The sequence below is a fragment of the Lupinus angustifolius genome, chromosome LG20, assembly GCF_001865875.1.
Source record: "Lupinus angustifolius cultivar Tanjil chromosome LG20, LupAngTanjil_v1.0, whole genome shotgun sequence".
Taxonomy (NCBI): Eukaryota; Viridiplantae; Streptophyta; class Magnoliopsida; order Fabales; family Fabaceae; genus Lupinus; species Lupinus angustifolius.
This window is the reverse complement of record NC_032028.1, coordinates 20,775,143-20,795,539: the sequence shown is the minus strand read 5'-3', so window position 1 is coordinate 20,795,539 and position 20,397 is coordinate 20,775,143. Positions and strand designations below refer to the sequence as shown.

Below are 20,397 nucleotides of genomic sequence, written 5' to 3'. Positions count from 1 at the left end.
TACTTTCAAATTCTACTAAGTGGGAAACTTGTGCACTGGATCTGTCCTTAAAAATATCGGGTTAATTCACCCATATTTTCCAAATTTTCCAATAGAAAGATATTTAGTATTACTCTTCACAAACAAAATCGACTCATTTTGGTACTATGTTCTAAAGTTGGATCTGGATCATGAATGATATCCACTCTTAGACATAAGATACTTGGTCATGATAGTTGCATGAGGCAATTAGACAAATGGAACAAATTTTGCACTTTATAGATTCATTAGCAAATATGTTATAATTCATTCTTATTATTATTTTTTATTCACCAAAACTAAGTGTAGTAAGATATCATGTCTCCATACTTACTAAGGTAGTGTTTAGAAATTCTAGGATCTTAGGTAAATTTTACATTTTGAGCTTAGTCTAATATGTAATTCAATTTTCAATTTGTTCTTCAGATTTCTAGTTTTATTTATCAAAGTTTTATAACTAAATTATTTTAACATTTCATTTTCAATAGATAATATAACTAATATAGACGGTGTCAAAAGCTAGATGGGTTTGATTAGCTCAATAGATAAATGATCCTCTTACGTTATTGGAAGATATGATTAAATCAAAACTTTGAGCTCATAGGAATATGGAGATTCACGCAACATAACAAGAAGGATCTTCGTAAGATATATAAGGCATGTTGAGTTTTAAAATTCATGTCTATTTGAGTTTATATTTAAAATTAATTGCTCATTTTACTATTTTAATCCCTCGAATTTTTTAACGTTATCAATAGTTAGTAATAAATTTAAATTATTATTTCGGTTTCCAATTTTTCCAACCTAGAATTACATTAGTCATTTCGTCTTAACTTGTTTGTTAACATTAAAGGAATTCGTCATGTGACATGTTAATTGTTGACATGATCAAACATTCAATTTAGTCCTTCAAAATTTCTATACTTACCATATTAGTTTAGTAAATACAAAATTTTGAATCCTAAACTTTTGTAAGTACTTATCATGTCATCCATTTTGTTAACGTTGAAATGCAAGTTAATAGAGGGCTAACATGAGTCATAGTTTTGGAGGAAGATAATAATTTAAATTTACAAAAAAAAAAAATAGGAGGACCCAAAAATGTAGATGCATGAGAGATTTCTATATCGATATATGAAAACTTGTATGAAGACGAAATCATGTAGAGACAATTAATAAAATTCTGACAATATATTAATATTTATTCTAATTAAATTTAATTTTAAATAATAGTATCAAAAACCATAAAATATACATGTCTCTAAATGTAACACGTCACGTGTGTTTTCACGAGTACACATCTGATGACTCACACTTTGTACAACTTTATGTGTTATGGGTTTGTGACTGGTCAAAAAAAATATATTTAAATCAAAATTTAATTATTAAATATTTGTCTGACCAATCACAAGCGCATATGACACGTAGAGTACTAGAGAAAGTGTGTTACATGTATCAAGATATTGTGAAGATATTTGCTTCCCACCACTTCCCAATTTCTATCTTTTTGTCTCACCCTTTCACTCTCACTCTTTCTTCTTCTTATTATCTTCACCTTCAACGTATACATAACAAACAACACTCCAAATTCCCAAACCCTAAAATAGTAAAATCCCCAATTCCCACAAACCCTAATGCCTATGGAACTTTCGCGTCTCTCGATTCCATTCTCCGACGAACACTTCTTCTCCCATCCAATCCGTTGTTCTCCTTCATTACCCTCCTTCTTCCCCCTATCACTCCGTAAGAGCCACCGTGCCCTCCGCCGGAGAAGCTACTGCTCCGCCTCCAACCCAGAAACATTGGTCGCCGGCACCAAAACCGTCGCCGTTTCTGGCAAGAAAGAAGAAGAGCAAGGTGACTTGAAATCTTGGATGCACAAGCATGGTCTTCCTCCATGTAAGGTTGTTCTGAAAGATAGGCCTTCTCATGATAATACCCATAAGCCTATACATTATGTTGCTGCCAGTGAAGATCTTCAGGTTCAGGAAAAATAGTTTAATTTAGAGTAAATATTCATTTCAGTCTATTATGTTTTTTGACCTTATCGATTCGGTGCCTCCAAAATTTGAAAAACCTAAAATGTTAATAAAAAATTCATATGTGGGTCAAACTAGTCCTTTTTATGATCAAATTAGTTGTAAAATATGCTAAAAAGAACTAATTTGAGCACATTTGAAATTTCTGGGAACCAAATTTTTTCAGTTTTTGAGGGACCAAAATGTAAGTTCGGAAAAATGTGAGACTGAAATGAGTATCATTTAAGGTTTTTGCTTTTCATTAGTTCTTGATTGATTCTGTAATGGGTTTTGTGACGGTTTTCTTTTGTTGTAGGCGGGCGATGTTGCATTCTCTGTTCCAAATTCGTTGGTTGTCACATTAGAGAGGGTATTGGGAAATGAGACTATTGGTAATTCAATGTTCTTGTGATTTTTATGATAAGTATTGTGTCTCTTGTGAAATTTATTTGCAGGTTGCATTTCTTTCTTTTTAACTTTGCCAATTTATGTCCTAAGAAATTAGAATAGAATTGGAAGGTATCTTTTTTTGTGAACACAAAATACATTTAACATACTTGGAGTGAATAGGAGTGTTTTGTATTAACAGATTGGAGGCGTATTGAAGCATTTCAAATTTTGAGTTTATACGTGGTGCTTTATCATTTTTGCAGCTGAGCTATTGACCACAAACAAATTGTCTGAATTGGCATGCTTGGCATTGTATCTGATGTATGAGAAAAAACAAGGGAAGAAGTCTTTCTGGTATCCATACATCAGGGAGCTTGATCGTCAACGAGGTAGGGGTCAGCTGGCTGTTGAATCGCCTCTTCTATGGTCAGAATCTGAGCTTGCTTACCTTACCGGAAGTCCTACTAAGGTTTTCCTTCTCTCTCGCTCCCGATTACAGATGAACATATGTATTATTACTGATAAATAAATGATAACCTTATAATGGTGTAAAAATAGTTGTTACTTCTAAATATAGCCAAACTAAGTTTTGTTGGCTGTGATTTAGGCTGATGTTCTTCAAAGATCTGAAGGAATAAAAAGAGAGTACAATGAACTTGACACAGTCTGGTTTATGGCTGGTTCTCTGTTTCAGGTAATTAAACATGCAGTAGACAAAATGAAATTGTTATTTATATTATGCCATTTAGTGCTTACACTATATGCATGATGCAGCAATACCCATATGACATTCCTACAGAGGCTTTTTCATATGAGATTTTCAAACAAGCCTTTGTTGCAGTTCAGTCTTGTGTGGTGCATTTACAGGTAAAATTTCCTTCTTACCTGGTATGTTTTTGTGTGTAGGGGGGGGTATGCAAAAAAGCATTCTAACTAAATGGAGCTTGATTATATATTAGTTACACAGTTACCATATCATATGTAGCCATGGAATTAGCTGAATCTTAAGTTTTATACAATTATCAGTAAACACCCAATTTGGCCCCTCGAGAAATTTGTGTGCTTCAATTTGGTCCCTAAAGAATTAAAAGTCCAAATTGGTCCTTAAAGATCTCAAGTTTTAGGGACTAATTTGACCACAAATTGAAATCTTTGGGGACTAATTTGTATTGGGAGGGGATCCACTTACTCTAGGAATAAGTTAAAAAAAACTTACTTCACATCTTAGCTGTCCATTCTATGAAAATCAAATGGTTCAGATATACTGACTAATTCAAATCATGTGAACCATTAGATTTTCATAGAATGGATGACTAAGATGTGGAGTAGGCTTTATTAACTTACTTCCGGAATAAGTGGACCCCCTTTCATTTGTATTTCCCAAATCTTAAGGGATCAAATTGGTTCACACGAATATTTTAGGGACCAAATTTTGGTTGTTTAATCTACAATTAAATGTCAGGCCACAGTGCTTTACAACACAATTTATTATTCAATCTAGTTTGTAATATTTTGATTGATTTGTAGTTTGTAGATGAAGTGGCAATAAGCTAATCCAAATAGAAAATCTTACTAGTTACTACTGGGACTATTGAATTTGCATGATATTTTAACGCAAATGAATATTTTATTGATATTATTTCTTACTTTTACACAAGGCACTAATTTCCTTGAAATGTTTGGATCGTCGTTGCCCTTTTTTTAATTCTTTTTCTTTCAACAAAGTGTGCAAATTGATTTTTTGTCCTTTTTGAAATCAGAAAGTCAGTTTAGCTCGGAGATTTGCTTTGGTTCCCCTGGGGCCTCCTTTGCTGACCTATGGAAGTAAGTGCAAGGCAATGTTAACTGCTGTTGATGATGCTGTTGAGCTAGTGGTTGATCGCCCATATAAAGCTGGTGACCCAATTGTTGTCTGGTATAATGTTTTTCATTTGACATCTTCGAACTGAGCAAAAATATTTCTCACATAAGCTTCTGCTAATTTGGAATTGACTTAGTAGTTTTTACCCATTTCAGTAGCTTCATCACGAGCTTTAAAGTTGGCCATTTTCAGGTGTGGTCCACAGCCTAATTCAAAGTTACTTATAAACTATGGTTTTGTTGATGAAGATAATTCTAATGACCGTCTAGTAGTTGAGGTACAAGGTGGACATATACTTCTTTTTCATTCCGGTGTTTTGTTGTTTCTATTTTACCTTCCTGATACATGATACATCTGTCTCAGGCAGCTTTGAGCACTGAAGATCCACAGTATCAAGAGAAAAGAATGGTTGCTCAAAGAAATGGAAAGTTATCAATTCAAGTTTTCCATGTACTAATATCGAATTCTTAATGTTACTGCATGTTTTTGAGTGATTTTGCTCTTTAATTTCCTTATTTCAACCTTGGTGTAGGTTAATGTTGGGAAGGAGAGGGAAGCTGTCTTAGATATGCTTCCTTATTTACGTTTGGGCTTTCTTTCAGATCCTTCTGAGATGCAATCTGTCATCTCCTCTCAAGGTCCAGTTTGTCCTGTAAGTTTGTGAATATGGTATTTGAAATTTGTCAAAGCTCTTACGAACCCATATCTGTCCACCTGCACAAAAGTAAAATCAAGTTCTCATGATTTCCTCCCCACCTCCTTATTTCATATTTTGCTTTCTTAAGGCTCTTATCATGAAATAATTTGATAAATTTAGAATCTACTATTTTATTTTGTTCTTTTTTTCTTTGATCTTATTGAATTAATTGGACAGTAAATCTTGAATCTGACTCCCATTATATATTATAGATAAGCCCCTGTATGGAGCGGGCTGTGTTAGACCAGCTTGCTGATTATTTCAAGACTAGGCTGGCTGGCTATCCCACTACCTTAGCTGAAGATGAGTCTATGGTACTGTTTAATCAAAATAGAAGTTTACTGTATTGTAATCCAGAGGAATTCATTGGTACCCATCTTTTTCTATGGTACGGTGCAGCAGGCGAATTGTCAAGAATTTGATGGGCTATTTATTATTTTGAAATTTATCATGAAATCAACATTCTATAAATGCTTGACAATTCATCCGGGGACCGGGGTACCATACACATCAGGCACCATATAATTTCCTGTAAGGTGTGACTTTTCAACCTTCCACTGATAATCTATATTGTACACTAGTTGACAGATGATAATCTAAATCCAAAGAAGCGAGTTGCTACTCAACTTGTTAGACTGGAAAAGAAAATGCTTCATGCATGTTTGCAGGCAACCATCGATTTCATAAATCAGCTACCAGATCACACTGTATCTCCATGCCCTGCTCCTTATGCACCTACTTTGAAATGAAAGGTTCCCCCGCCCTCTCTCTCTCTCTCCCTCTCTCCTTTTAAACATCTTAATCATATTTCATCAATTCAGAAATTTCTGCAGTATTTCCCATATTTTTTCGGCATTTCGTAAGTGTTTTTGGTTTGGTCCTTCGCCTTAAGAACTGGGTATGTCTTTACTGTACAATATGGAGTTTCATAAGTTTATTTTTCTTGAGAGTACTGAAGATATTATGCATCCTACTAGGTATCACGTAAATATGAAAAGGAGCCGAATTTTGATTGATAGAAAATCTCATGAATTAGGGTAAACTATTATCCTTCCACTGTAGCCCATCTGTATATTTGGCATTAGGGTTTAATAAGCTAAGAAACTGCAAATGATCCTGTAAACTTGTGTGAAACTTTCTCTGTTGTGCAAACAGTTAAATAACTGTCAAACTGCAATATGGTATGTGTGAAATAAAAAGCTAAGAAAGAAAAGTGCATGAAATTTGATTCTGAAAGGCCTTGATGCCTGATGGAAAAGTGATTCAGGATACCGTGTAGGCCTTACAGATCCATTCTAACTCATATTTGAATCATAACTCATAAGATGCTCAATTGTTTCTTGATTGATGTGTACCCAGAATTATGATGCTAGAGTTCCGGATAAGCCTGCTATGCATTCCCCCATGAAGATCAAAGCTCAATCCCCGTGTTTTTCTTCTTGCCGCTTGAATTAGGAGTCTTGCCAAATTCGCAGGGTAAGGAAAGGGGAGCATCAATGGAGCAAAGTCTTCATTTAGTAGTTTTGCACATATGATTCTAAATGTGCCTCAAGAAATGATAGTCATCTTTGTAAATGAAAGCCTGAATCACCCTAATTCATTTGTGTATGTATATTTTCATGCACTTCTTTGTATTATTTCTGATCCGGTTTTACTTTTGTACGTGCAGACAACATTGTAGTTTACCAAAACAATAAGAATAATTCTAGTGGTAATTGACTTTGATTTTTCACTATTCATAATTATCTATATACAATAATGTACAAAATTGTTATTAACAATACCCAACTACATGGTATTGTGACATCAGTTTTTTATAATGCAGAATGGTTTATATGTGGATTCTATAAGAGAACATATATGTTTTGTTTAAAATGGAAATTTATTTATTCTCGGCATCAATTAATAAAGGGATAATTTGATGGGTGGATTGCATAGTTTGTAAATTAAACTGGAAGTTCTCTCCAACTAGTATCACCCTTTCTGTTGTACTCCCAGTCATTATAACTGAACTGTTAACAAGTACCCATGAACATGTGGGATTTAGGGTACACATCTGTATCTGTTGTCCCACAGTTTGTGCCACTTTATATATCATAGACTTGTGATTGGTTAGAAAAAATATATTTAAGTTAAAATTTAATTATTAAGTATTTTTTTGACCAATTATAAGCTCATGTTACACGTGGACTGACACAAACTGTAATGTATCAACAGTTGAAGTATGTTGAAGGAGCTGTATTCATTCAAGAGAATATTTTATAATGGAAATTGCTTGTTTGTGCAAATTGAATTTGTAAAAATGCTCACTTATCATAGTGATGGATGATAAAAGTATTTCATTATTAAACTTTTAATTTAAATATATATAGTAATAAATACTTAATAACTTTTAAAGATTGAAACAACTTCATCCAAAAGATCTATATTCTTACATGAGATAATATCTCTCATTCTCTTCCTAATACAATTTCCTTTTTTCACTTTCATTTTTATGTTACATATATTTCACAAACAAGGTGGGTGTTGGTTTAATTGTATAAGGTCTCACTAGATTTCAGAATAACTAAAAGGTTAAGTATTCGATTCATGTGAGTGTGATTCGTTGGAGGAGAACAAAGAACTCCAAAAAACATTAATTCTTCATCAAGGTGAGAAGATACTCTCGAGAGTATCAAAATAAATGTTACATATATTTCAAGCATGGGCTTTCTTCTATTAGAATGAAAGCCCGTTAATAAATAAAGCCCATAACATTTTTCGTGGTTACAACATATGCGTTGTGTTCCAATTCTCTCCCCTTCACTTCAATCACTCTTTCTTCTTCCTCTTCCTCTTCCTTGGATCTCACTCTTTTCTCAATCCACCTTCCATTTCGTTAGTCCCTTTTCTCTTCTATTTCTCCCATTTTTAATTGTTTTTTATGTTCATTTATCATTGTGAACTTGGATCTATGACCCACTTTTAAATTTTGTTTTTTTTTTTTCAATTTTCATTTCGTTTTTCTATTTGAACGTGTAGTAGTTTTGCATATTCGTGTTTCAGTGTATGGATATTCATTCTCTGTTAATTATGAGATTTTGTTGTTAGAAGGTTATATCTAGCCAATTGAAATTGTGTTTGATTATGTTCTTGATAGATCATATAAGTATCTAACCATAATCTAAAATTTTAAATTTAATTTGATAACATATTTTTGCCAATTTTCGCTTTGGGTTTAGTTTTCATGATTCTTTGTTACAGAAAAAAAGACCCCTTGTCGCCATTTAGTGGGGTCTGCTGAGGATAGATGTAGCGATGTAGGTAGCCTTACCCTACAAGGGGAGATGTTGTTTACAAGTTTTGAATCTGTGACCTCTTGGTCAAGCAGATGCAACTTTATCGTTGCGCCGAGGCTCGCCTTCTTATAGCTGTTAACCCTTATTTGGTGTTGCACTTTATCATTGTACATATGCTTCTTTTATAGAATTCTACCTCTAATACTTGGTTGGACGTACTTATTTACTTACATTTACTCTTTTCTATATTTTGGTGAATGATTTTCAGTGTGCATTGAGATGGCTGGAAGCGCTATTAAGCAGTTATTGAGGAGGAATCTCCAATCTAATTCTCAGGTAAGCACTAGTCACTTCCTCTTTGCATGATACTTTTATGCCTTGGTCTAATACGATACTTGAGGATCTAGTGAGGCCTTATACCACTAGACCAATGCCTCGTTGGTAAAAAACTCTTGCATTTTGCTAAAAAATGGTATGCATCATGAACAATGATCAAGCTCTATTGTACTTGCTCTAGGTGGGATTCGTCGATATGTGAATCGTTCGATGCCATCAGGCCATATCAAAACCATTTTTTAGTAAATTCATTCGGAGTTTGTTGTGTATATTTCATCTTACTCTTAGAGGGTTAGCTTGACGCAACGGTAAGGTTTTTGCTTAGTGACCATGAGGTTCACTAGTTTAAATCATGGAAACAGTCTCTCCGTGTGCTGAGGTAAGGCTGCTTACATCTACCCTCTCTATACCCCACTAAGTGAGAGCCTCATGCACTGGGCCGCCCTTTTTTATAGTCCATCTTACTCTTACCTTACCAAAACCCTTTGATTCCAAAGCTTATCTCTGTGACTTTGGTTTAAAGTACATCAGATCAATTTGGATTACCCACTTTACAAGTAACATGCATTGAGAAATTGACTCTTGGATGGGCCCAATAAGTATTACTGTGGTAAAATGTCATGGACTTGAATGGAACCTTGGTATGACTATCATGTTAGTGTTTTATATCACATATTACATCCTATCAATAGTATGTTCATTGTTATTGTTAGCCGTCTCTCCCTTTTCTATCTTGCTTAAATCTAAACCAGTAGATTTCTTTTGCAATAGCTAGTCGAGTTACCACAGCTTTTCCATCTTCATATATAACTTTCACTTGATTTAATTTTCTTACTAAATTGCCTTCTCCCTGGGTCTCCAAACTATCTCAACCCTGTATAAAATATAACTGCTTTGTTAGGCAGTCTGAACATGCATATAGAATTGTAGAGCTTTCATGCAATGTAGTTTGCCAAAGGTGATGATTCAGTTACCATAACCAAGGTAACAGAAAATAACATGTTAAGACAAAGTCAATAGCAGAAAAAGAAAGGTTGAAGTTTTTGCCATTGCTTTTGCTGAAACATACTCCAGGAGCTATGTTTAGACGTGTTATGCCCCGGACCCCACTACGTGGGGGTCCTCTGCACTGGGTCGCGATTTTTAATGGTTATACGTAACAAACTAAAAGCCTACCAAAGTCTACCACTCTACTGTACCCCTAATGTACTGTATATTTTTTAATGCTGCATACTTTGTACCAAAATGTACTGCATTTGCACTTTATTGAATCTTTTATGACATGGATCAACAATAGGAATGGATCAACAATAGGATTGTGCTAAAATGATAAGTATCTGAAAATTCTTGTTATTTTTTCCGCCTAGTTCTAGAATTCCCATTGGCATTATGTTCTGTATCCATTTGTCTTTACCATTTTCATCAGTGTATCTCAATGTGACTTTTCTAGTAGTGTGTTATTCTTTTGCAATTTCACATGTGTATTGTTGTTGCTAATTATACTTAAAGCATGAAAGACTCCTTTGAATTAATTTTATCTGGCTTACAATTAAGCAACTACTTAATTCAAAATCATATTGAAGAGTTTAAGTTCCATCCACTGTTAGTGTAGAACTTTTTACACTAAAATAGGGCGGCCAGGTATACGAGGCTCTAAGTTAGTGGGGTTTGGGAAGGGTAGATGACGCAGCCATACCCTCGCAAGGGGAGTGACTGTTTCCAGATTAGAACTTTTTACACTATCAAGAATAAAAGAAGTGCCACTTTGTATTAGTAATTAAGATTTTTCACTTGCAAAAAAAACTTCGACAATTTAGGGCATCATATGGTTCATTGATGCTGTAAAACACTTCACCCTATAGTGGATCAAAATAAATAGATGCAAATCTTGGAGTTCACTTACACTATAAATCCTCAATTTAGGGTACAATGTACACATAATACTTAGAAGTACTTCAGATGGACTTGTCCACGTCCTGACTTTTATTCTTCTCTTTTAATTGGGCTGGGGACTTGGGTCCAGGCCCAACTAGTAGGATCTATTTCCTATCATATGCTTATATTCATTGTTTGACATGTAGGTCAGACCTTTCTACGGACTGGCATGGTAGTAATACTTGTGCATGCCATAAAGTCTTGATGAGTTTATAGCAATTTGCCTCCCATGGAACAGTCCTGATTCTATCTTTGGCCTTTATACTTATTGCAGAACTCTTCTTTTATGTCATCTATTGTTACAAAGAAAGATGGGGCTGGCTCTACTGGCAGCAGCTCCTTACGAGCACTCGCCTTAATTGGAGCTGGTGTCTCAGGTTTTTTTGGTTTTGCAACAACAGCATCAGCTGATGAAGCTGAGCATGGCCTGGCATGTCCAAGCTATCCATGGCCTCATGAAGGCATCCTCAGTTCCTATGATCATGCTTCGTAAGTTCGGACTGAATTTTTTGCTTTTTATTTTTGTCTATCGTTCAACAATATCATTGTGCGAGTTTGCAACTACCTATACTCAAACTAGTCCCAGATGCATTTTAAAGGTGAATCACAAGTAATAATTTATTGGTACATATTTTGTTTATTTTCATTTGGTTTTTATTGACCTTATTATCATTTTTCTCAGCCTTGGATAATCCATTTATCCTTCCCTGCTTACTTTGTCATTTAATATTTCTTTATTGTGATCGAAACTAGTGGAACTAAGGCTTGGTTGTTGTTGTTGATCTAATATTGTTTAAATCTTTTATGTTTTATGTGCTGATCAATAATGATTATCATGCATTCTTTTTCCAAGAGGAAATTATGCATTGTTTGGCAACTTGTAATTTCCTGGAAGAAACAGATGCGATTCTAAATTCTGCAATAGAAGTATCTCCTCCCCTTTTGAGCATTTTATGTGTAATGATGCATATGCCACCATCATGTATTTAAGCCATTTCACATGAATGCTTTATCAAACATTAATCTTAATTCAGGTCTTAATACATTCAACTAATTTTGCACGAGCAGGATTCGTCGTGGTCATCAAGTTTATACACAAGTGTGTGCTTCCTGCCATTCTATGTCCTTGATATCATACCGTGATTTGGTTGGTGTTGCTTATACAGAGGATGAGGTAAAGGCTATGGCAGCTGAGATTGAGGTGGTTGATGGCCCTAATGACGAGGGTGAGATGTTTACACGCCCTGGTAAACTGAGTGATCGCTTTCCTCAGCCATATGCAAATGAAGCAGCTGCTAGGTTTGCCAATGGAGGAGCCTATCCTCCAGATCTAAGTCTTATTACCAAAGTAAAGTCAGTTGTCTAGTAGTAAATGTTTTTTGATTTTCTATTGGATGTGTACCTGAAAATTCTTCACTCTTTGTATTTTCAGGCTCGTCACAATGGTCAGAACTACGTGTTTGCCCTTCTAACTGGTTATCGTGACCCTCCTGCTGGTGTTTCAGTAAGTTTTTTCTCTTGACACTTTTTAATACGGGTATCTTTACTTATTAAAGTTACTTTGTGCATTATGCTGAAGTTGTCATACTGAAATTGCTCAACCACCTCTTGGGCGTTTCAGAACCAAAACAAACTGTTGTAAATTTTGTTGTGCCATTTTATCAAAAATAAAATAAATTGTTTGCCTTTGAAATATGTTCAAGCACAAGCAGCAACAATCAAATAAATTACTTTTTTTATCTCTTTTCATTCACAAAATGATTATAAGTATGTGTGTATATTAGGCTGGGACATTTTGCATATGATTTTGCTATAAAACATGACAAATGTTTAATCGTATTAAGAGGGTGAGCCTTGGCATAAAGATAATGTTGCTTGAGTTGTGAAATGGAGGCAATGGTTTAATTCCTTGGTGGGATCCTCATGCACTAGGTCACCCCTATCTTTCAAATAATTATGTAGATTAGAGAGGTACTGCACTATAATCCTGTGTGATTTTGCTAATGTCTATCTTTCAAATGATGATGTAGATTAGAGAGGGACTGCACTATAATCCTTATTTTCCTGGGGGAGCCATTGCTATGCCTAAAATGCTTAATGATGGCGCTGTTGAATATGAAGATGGCACCCCTGCTACAGAAGCTCAGGTACATCTTTTGTTTGTTGAGGATTAGTTTCAGTAAATCTTGTCACTAATGTATAATTATGAACTTTGGAAGAATAAAATCCATTTTTCCCTCCTGTTTTGTTGCAGATGGGGAAGGATGTTGTATCATTCTTATCTTGGGCCGCCGAACCTGAGATGGAAGAGAGAAAACTGGTTTGTTTCCTTAATATCCTTTTTTCTACTGGATCAATGAAAAAAATATCTTATTTTCTAAGAACATCCCTACTATATGCAGATGGGATTTAAATGGATATTTGTGTTATCATTGGCATTACTGCAAGCCGCCTATTATCGTCGCCTTAGGTGGTCTGTTCTAAAGTCTCGCAAGCTGGTTCTTGATGTTGTCAACTAGCTTCCTTCAACTTTTCATTTTTCACTTCTGGAAATATTATTGTTGGCAATAATTTTGTCATGTGAAATTGTTTCATCATGTTATATTCATTAATGGAGCAAGTGGAAGCATGTTCTAATTTTGTTTGAGATAGAAATAAAGCTGTTTCATATGAGATACTTTTGCTCACTTTTCACTCCCTTCTCAGACCACTGTGTATTGTTACATTCTTCAATGATTGAGTAGAATGATTCCAATAATTCATCATGTTGAATGATTCAGGTTATTGTACATTAAACAATATGTATATCATATTCAAGTAGTTTGATTTCTTTTACATAAAATGGTTTTTGGCTCTTCATTTCATTTTGAAGTCTTCTAATTGGGAAAATCTCCTCTAACATGTGGCTTGGATTTAGGGTTAATATGCATGAATTTAGATCAAATTTTGATGTTGATCCATGATTGAGTGTAATAATTCCAATGATTCACCATATTCAATGGTTTAAATTGGTGTACATTGGGCAAAATGTAGAGGAATTCAACCCCTTCTAATCACAAGGTTTTTTCTGATGTTATTCATATTTGTTTATAAAGCTTTCAACTTCATACTTGTAAATATTTTCAACAGAAATTGTTTTTAATTTGGCTGTTCAAATTATTATATTTGAGGTTTTCTAAAAATTGATTTCCAACTTAAATACCCAAACAACTCTACCATAAATTTTTGTACTACCTTTATTTGCTTATGCTAATAGGGGTTAGTTGTCTTTACATTAGGAAGTCAGTTACCAACTTTTATGTCTTCTTAAATTGAAATGAAATGACTAACAAAATGTTGTTCTAGTGATGTAAAGTCTCGCCAAATTTCGAGAATGACTAAAAGATTATAGATTCAATTCCTGAGTGCAATACTCCAAAAAACATTAGTTTCTTATCCATGAGGTGGAGGGATACATTTGGTAATAAAAAAAAATGAAATGTAACTGTCATTCAAATCCTTAAATTTTTATTTGGTAATAACATTCACATTTATTTCCTTCAAGAGAAGAACAATCTATACATATGCAAACATTGCACCAGAAATATATAAGCTTATGGAATTAATACAAAAAATATGAGAATTTAATTTGAAGGAAATTTGACAAACAAAAAGGAAGTGCATTATTAAACATCAAACAAAACCATCATGATTAGTAACTAGCTTGCCCATTTCCCTCAACAAATATTTGATCAAGAACACCAAGTTTCTGTAACTTGTTAAACAAGGCATCTCAACCAGCTTGTGTAGGATGCAAAAAATCAAAAAAGAATGATGAATCAAGTTTATCACAAATCACATATTTCTTCTCATTGTTCACCACATCCCCACAATGAAACTCATCTGTTACCCCAACACAACATGGCTTTAAGGGGTTCTGAATGTTATACATTGATGGGTTGTTTATAACTGTCATAAAGGTCAAGAATTTGGATCTGATATTTACTTTCTTGGTTCATTTTGGTCACAGCTTCATTCAATATTGCATTGAAGATATGAGGATGATTCTGTGAATAGAGGAGCACATTGAAGGGTATGTAGAGAACTTACAACAATTTTCTTCACTCCTAACTTTTGCATGTGAATCAAATTGGTGATAATTTGCCTAATCACTAAGTCTATGGAAGGGAACAAGTCCTATTTTCAATGAAAAGAGTAGAAATTAGTATCAAAACATGCTTAATATTCAAGTTAGACCATGAAAAATAAAAGGTACATAGCCTTGGAAAAAAAATCAATGCATGCAGCAAAATTAAACTATACAAGTAGAGCTATAGATATATAGAAAATATGGTTACATCAACCATAATCAAGTAGAAATGGTTGTGCAATGTAAGAAGGTAAATTCTTAACAGAAAAGCTTGTATGAGGACGTACAAAATGCATCATATTTGGAGACAAATATATTTATGTTTTTTGGTGTTATTATTTAAGACTAAATTTTAATTGTATATAATTAAATTTTTAATGTGTTGTGAAAATTTTATTGGTTGCCTCTACATAAATATTCAATCCCAAATAATTAAGTGAGCCACATGTAGGTCTATTAGTTAGTTGTTTTAGAAGGAATTAATTAATGTCATATATAGAGTTAACTAAATTGTTAATGTGTTGAAAACATGACATTACTTATTATAGTAATGTATATTAATCACCTTTGACATACTTAGTACAAATGCAAACCCAACTTCATGTTGTGTTTGGATAGTGTAGGTTTATTAGTAATGACATGAAGCAGTGATTTAAATCGTAGCCACAATATTGTGGTTGTGGTGATTGTCACAATTGTATCATCGCAATTGCAGTGTGATTTTGAATCACAATGATGCTGCTGTATCAGGCTACAACGTAATCGCATCGATCTGCAACGCAATCACATTGGACTGCATCAAACCGCGTCGAATTCAAAAATAGTTTTTTAATTACAAAATAATTTACACTGCAACAGGCCGCGATAACCACAATCATAGTAACGACAACTTTTACCGCAATCGCGACCGCAAATACATGGGATTATATATGTTTACACCATGCTGTTCTCACAATAGGTCCATTTTCAAGAGTTCAAAAACTATAGTAGGAGTTCTCAACACTTGTCTAAAGCACCTCATGTTTCTCTTAATCCAGGTATGATAAATTGCAGTCTCTTGATCTTACTATGTTTGTATCCATGGATAGTGAAGTTCCACCATTTTTAAGTTCTTTTAAGAGGAAAATTTGGATATTCAATCCGGTTGGTGGTCATTTGGATTAGACTCTTCAATCTGAAAGGTATAACTTATTAACGAAGTTGTTGGAATGCTTTAAATATGTTATTATATGAAATCTGATGTTGCTTGGTATTGGAATAAAGGATATAAATCATTGTTATATATTAAAATTATGTCATTTGTTATAATATAAATTAATTATAAGTACCAATCAAAAACAAGTATTTCAATATAAGAATGAGAGGAAAAGCTCTCTTGTTTAAACAAAATAGAAAGTTCCATATGATCCATTTCCTCTCATTCTTATAATGAATTATTTATAACCTCTTTAATCAAAATATAGCTATAACAAGAATGATAAAATTTTAATTTTATTAGATAAGGTTATTTGTATGGGTTGAACTACCTTATGGTATTTATTGACAAAATCTCATAACGTCAAAAAGTCAGGAATTTGATTCTTGAAAGTAATACTTGTTGGAAGGAGCAGCCACCATTTTGAAAGGTACAGTGAAAGCAAAAGGTTTGTCGAAGATCAACGAATGTTGGTTCAAATGATACATGTTAGTTCTCCTTAAGTAAGGTCTCAAGTTTGAGTCTTGTGAATGAAAAAAAATATGTTTGGAGAATTAGCCTCACATATATATGAATGTTCTCGACTTGGACATGATTGCTCCTTATACGAGAATACACATGAAAAACCAAAAAAAAGATAGGTTTGTCAATATTATGCATGCATGTAAAGCAGTGACAATGACAATCGTGTAAAATTTACTTTAATGATTATAAGCATTTCAATTTGAAAAATCTATCATCAGCTCAAAGAAACAATAAAAACATATGAATCACGGATCGAATATATAAATTTTATTAATTAATTTATTTTAAATTAATCGTTTAGAGTATTTATAAATTATTTAGAGTATTTTAAATTGTTCAAGGCCTTTCTTCAAACTAAAATAAGTTAGTATACCCAAAAAGGAATATTTTGTTTCAATATTAATGAAAAGCAAATGCAAATGCCTTTCTCTTCTTTCTATTTGAGGACCCAGTAGCATCATAAAATAATATTTGTCATATAAACACACACATAATCCGACAAGGTAATTGATTTTAATTTAAATGATTACAGGCAAAAATAAGTATATTAATTGTATTGCCTATAAAAAAGTATATTAACTGCATATAAAGTTATAAACACACATTTGTTTTAATTTTAATTTTATGAAGTTTTTTTTTAAAATAACTGCTTAAACCCTCTGCCATAAGCTAGGATTGGGAAAAGCTCTAACATGTGCTACTCATGGGAATTAAACTCTTGAGTTTTTAATTATCTTAGGATTTAGTAGAGTCTTACACTACTAAACTAACACCTTATTAATACTTGATGTTTGTTTGCTATAGATAAAAGTATGTAGTTTTTGCTTATATTTTAAATATATATATATATATATTTAAAGTTGCAGCACAAATATGTTTGATAACCTATCTAAATTTAAACCCAACTTGTGGAAATAAGCTAAAAGTTGAAGTTTTTTTTACTCAAGGTTGTTTATTTCAAAGTTAACTTATTTTTTTATTGAAATGTCAATTCATATTTTATCCTGAATCTCAAAGTTATTTTCCTTCTTGTTTACTCTTTCAATCAAACTTCATAAAAATGCATCTCACATTGCTTCTAAGTATTGATATTGATTTTTATATTATCTTTTATTATATTTTTTAGTATTTATCATGAAATAATAAAATTTTAAAAAGGTAATAGTAATATATATATGATACATATAAAAAATATATATTTACAAGTTTTGTAAAAAATAATCACAACACAAATACATAATCTCATACTTTTTCTATAATTTATTCTATAAAAAATAATCTTTATATTTTACTCAAAAGAAAAAAATTAGTTTATATTAAAACATAAATAAATGATAATCTTACCTCATTATAATTACACACTTTATAACCTTATAGAGACTAAGACATACTAAATATCAAATGCACTCTCTCTTCTTTGGGATTTCGGAGTTGGAACATAAGGGAAATATCATTTTTAAAATTAGAGTGTTGTGTTATTATGACAAATCTAACGATATATATTAATTAAAGATTACAGCAAACCAATATATTATTGAAATTGTTCATTACGACTAAAACCCATTTATGCCATTGATGTATTAATAATTCGTGATTAAACTATTCACTAAATAAAATAATAACTCCACCAAGTTAGAATGAGCCCACAAACCAAAACGCAGATAAATTCACAAAGAGTGATATTTTATGTACAAAATTTGATGCTAATTTTATTGTCTATTTGATTTTGGTAATTGTTTTGGAATGTATATAAAGGAAGGAAGAAATAAATTCTTTTTTATAAGATAAGTTGTTAAATTTTAAATTATTTTTAATATATTCAAGACGAAAAACGACCTTGAAAACAACTAGGAAATCATCCAATAAGAAAAAAAACAATCCCATAGGTATCTCCATTGGCAAGAGAATAAAGGAAGAGAGGAGGGGAATAAAAATTCCAAGTGAGATTTGATAAGACAACACTAACTCAAAAAATTAAATAACTCAAAAAAATAAGAATAAGGCTAACTCATCCACATAACAGGATTGATAAGTTGTGGCCCCTCATGTAATGGATAGAGGTGAGTATGGGCTAAATGTTGGTTGGGTAACAGTTGTCATGTTGGTTGGGTAATTTTTTCCAACTCGAATCTGACCTTAGATCTGAAGTTAACTTCACCCTAAATATTGATCAGGTCAACCTTTAAATATGACTCTGGCCCTAGATCGAATTAAATATAAAACATACTCATTTTAGAAAAAAGTCTTCTCAATATTATTTATTAATATGAATATGTAATTTGACATATAAAATGATATATGTATATAGATTATTAACAAATGATGAAAAAAATTAGAGAATCAATAATACTTTCGGCCAAAAAAGTGTCGTTACCTGTACGAATTTGAATACAGACACATATAATGAGTGACAATGAGACTGATCGGATCGGGTCATGTTTGGTCCATACCAGACCCTAAATATTAATCGGTTTAATTTTTTAACCTGAGCTCGGCCCTAGACCCAATGAGATCTGACTCGATCCGAGCCCGATTATTGATATGTGGTACACAAAAAATTTAAAGGTCCAGATTTTTATTTATTTTTAAATTAAATAACATAAGAATTTAAAATTCCTCTTTCTCGCGTACAATCTCGAACTAGAAGGTCTGGTGCTAGAGAGGAACCCAATTTGTCATACATTAGCACTACAAATAGGGATGGCAATAGATACCCAGACTTACGAGTACGCATCAGTAATACTTGCAACAGGTTGAATTTGTGTCCATGTTTTTTGATCCAGGTATAGGTAATGAAGTATCCAGGTCCGTTGAATTCAGGCTCAATCCTTAAATCTATATGTACATATACCCACTAACATAACTAAACATAATTTCCATCATATATTGTGATATTAAATTTGCAAACAATGGTATTATGTTCGTTATTTCATAATTGTGATGTGATTTGTTAGGTTAATGGACGAAACTTAAACAATAGATGTGCCTTATTGTGTTTATTTTAAATTATGTTTTCAGTAAAAAAAATTATATTTAAGTGTCAATTTAAAGTTGTGTACTTATACTTTCATATTTAATTATGTTTTTAACAGTTATTAACATTTTTCTTCTTTGATTTTCTAAACTAACATAATTACATAAAACATATGTACAAATATATAAGTTATTTGTAATTTTTTAAATATTTTTGAATTTATAGGTACCTCATATAACATACCCAATAAATACATGTACGGATTTGAAGTGAACATGGATCTCAAAATGATAGAATAGGATGAGTCTAAGTAGTACACTATCTAGATACATTCAGACTCATTATCACTTCTAATTACAAATATCACATATTCAACATGAAATGCGGTCCAAACTTAAATACTTAAAACATATTGTATATACTCATATATAGAAGTAAGTTATACATTTTGATGCATTAAATAAAAAGTCATGTCAAGTTGATGATAAAGACTAAACTTAAAGAAATAAACATTGGGGTGTCAAATACGGATGACAATGAGTTTAGATGGGTTCGTGTAGTGTATGCACTACTCAATCTGTCTCATTGCTTCAATTTTAGACTTGAACCTGCCTCAGACTCGCTTAATTACATGCAAGTCCTCGGATACTCAATAGATTAGCGGATACATAAAAATTTAGAAGATATTAAAAATTATTTGGAGTAATTTATACATTTGTGCATTTATTTCCTATGATTTGATATGTTTTAGGCAACCAAAAAAAGAAAAAAATTATAAAATAATTTAAATTGGTTATTAAACACAACTTAATTTATTCAAACAAACATAAAAGTAAAATCGCTACTTTAACATTATCATGAAAAATTTTGTTACTAAGAACTATTTAATCACCATAAAATTATATATCACACAAATGAATTAATAACATATCATTGTTAAACAACATAACAATCATATTTATAGATTAATATGAAATTTAACTTATGAATTAATAATATAACATTGTAATCATTATTGACATGATATTACAACTATATATA

The 20,397-nt window shown here is 32.4% G+C and overlaps 3 protein-coding genes across 7 annotated transcripts in view; all 3 read left to right on the top strand.

The window, feature by feature from the left end:
• LOC109335853 (transcription termination factor MTERF5, chloroplastic) overlaps positions 1–20,397 on the top strand; it is a 39,870-nt gene that overhangs the window by 10,544 nt on the left and 8,929 nt on the right. The window contains exons 5-6 of one of the 2 annotated variants that reach the window (XM_019572080.1): positions 6,492–6,611; positions 17,283–17,290. In XM_019572080.1, coding sequence (XP_019427625.1) covers positions 6,492–6,611; positions 17,283–17,290 — 128 coding nt within the window. Of the gene's footprint in view, positions 1–6,491; positions 6,720–17,282; positions 17,291–20,397 lie in introns of those variants that run through there. The other variant, XM_019572079.1, reaches the window with a different exon arrangement.
• On the top strand, positions 1,539–6,612 carry LOC109335852 (ribulose-1,5 bisphosphate carboxylase/oxygenase large subunit N-methyltransferase, chloroplastic-like). 3 transcript variants are annotated; one of them, XM_019572074.1, is made up of 13 exons: positions 1,539–2,000; positions 2,353–2,428; positions 2,690–2,895; positions 3,034–3,120; positions 3,201–3,293; positions 4,187–4,341; positions 4,480–4,564; positions 4,651–4,737; positions 4,820–4,939; positions 5,197–5,298; positions 5,566–5,738; positions 6,284–6,289; positions 6,350–6,612. In XM_019572074.1, the coding sequence occupies exons 1-11, from the start codon at positions 1,653–1,655 to the stop codon at positions 5,731–5,733; spliced, it is 1,527 nt and encodes a 508-aa protein (XP_019427619.1). In that variant the 5' UTR covers positions 1,539–1,652; the 3' UTR covers positions 5,734–5,738; positions 6,284–6,289; positions 6,350–6,612. The 3 variants fall into 3 exon arrangements, with proteins under 3 accessions (XP_019427619.1, XP_019427621.1, XP_019427618.1); XM_019572076.1 differs by lacking the exon at positions 6,284–6,289 and having other exon boundaries at positions 1,583–2,000; positions 5,566–5,736; positions 6,440–6,608; XM_019572073.1 differs by lacking the exon at positions 6,284–6,289 and having other exon boundaries at positions 1,584–2,000; positions 5,566–5,736; positions 6,344–6,596.
• Positions 7,737–13,299, top strand: LOC109335855 (cytochrome c1-2, heme protein, mitochondrial-like). Of its 2 annotated transcripts, XM_019572083.1 has the most exons (9): positions 7,737–7,861; positions 8,531–8,593; positions 9,563–9,567; positions 10,808–11,022; positions 11,602–11,881; positions 11,966–12,037; positions 12,564–12,680; positions 12,788–12,853; positions 12,936–13,299. In XM_019572083.1, the coding sequence occupies exons 2-9, from the start codon at positions 8,542–8,544 to the stop codon at positions 13,050–13,052; spliced, it is 924 nt and encodes a 307-aa protein (XP_019427628.1). In that variant the 5' UTR covers positions 7,737–7,861; positions 8,531–8,541; the 3' UTR covers positions 13,053–13,299. The 2 variants fall into 2 exon arrangements, with proteins under 2 accessions (XP_019427628.1, XP_019427627.1); XM_019572082.1 differs by lacking the exon at positions 9,563–9,567 and having other exon boundaries at positions 8,531–8,598.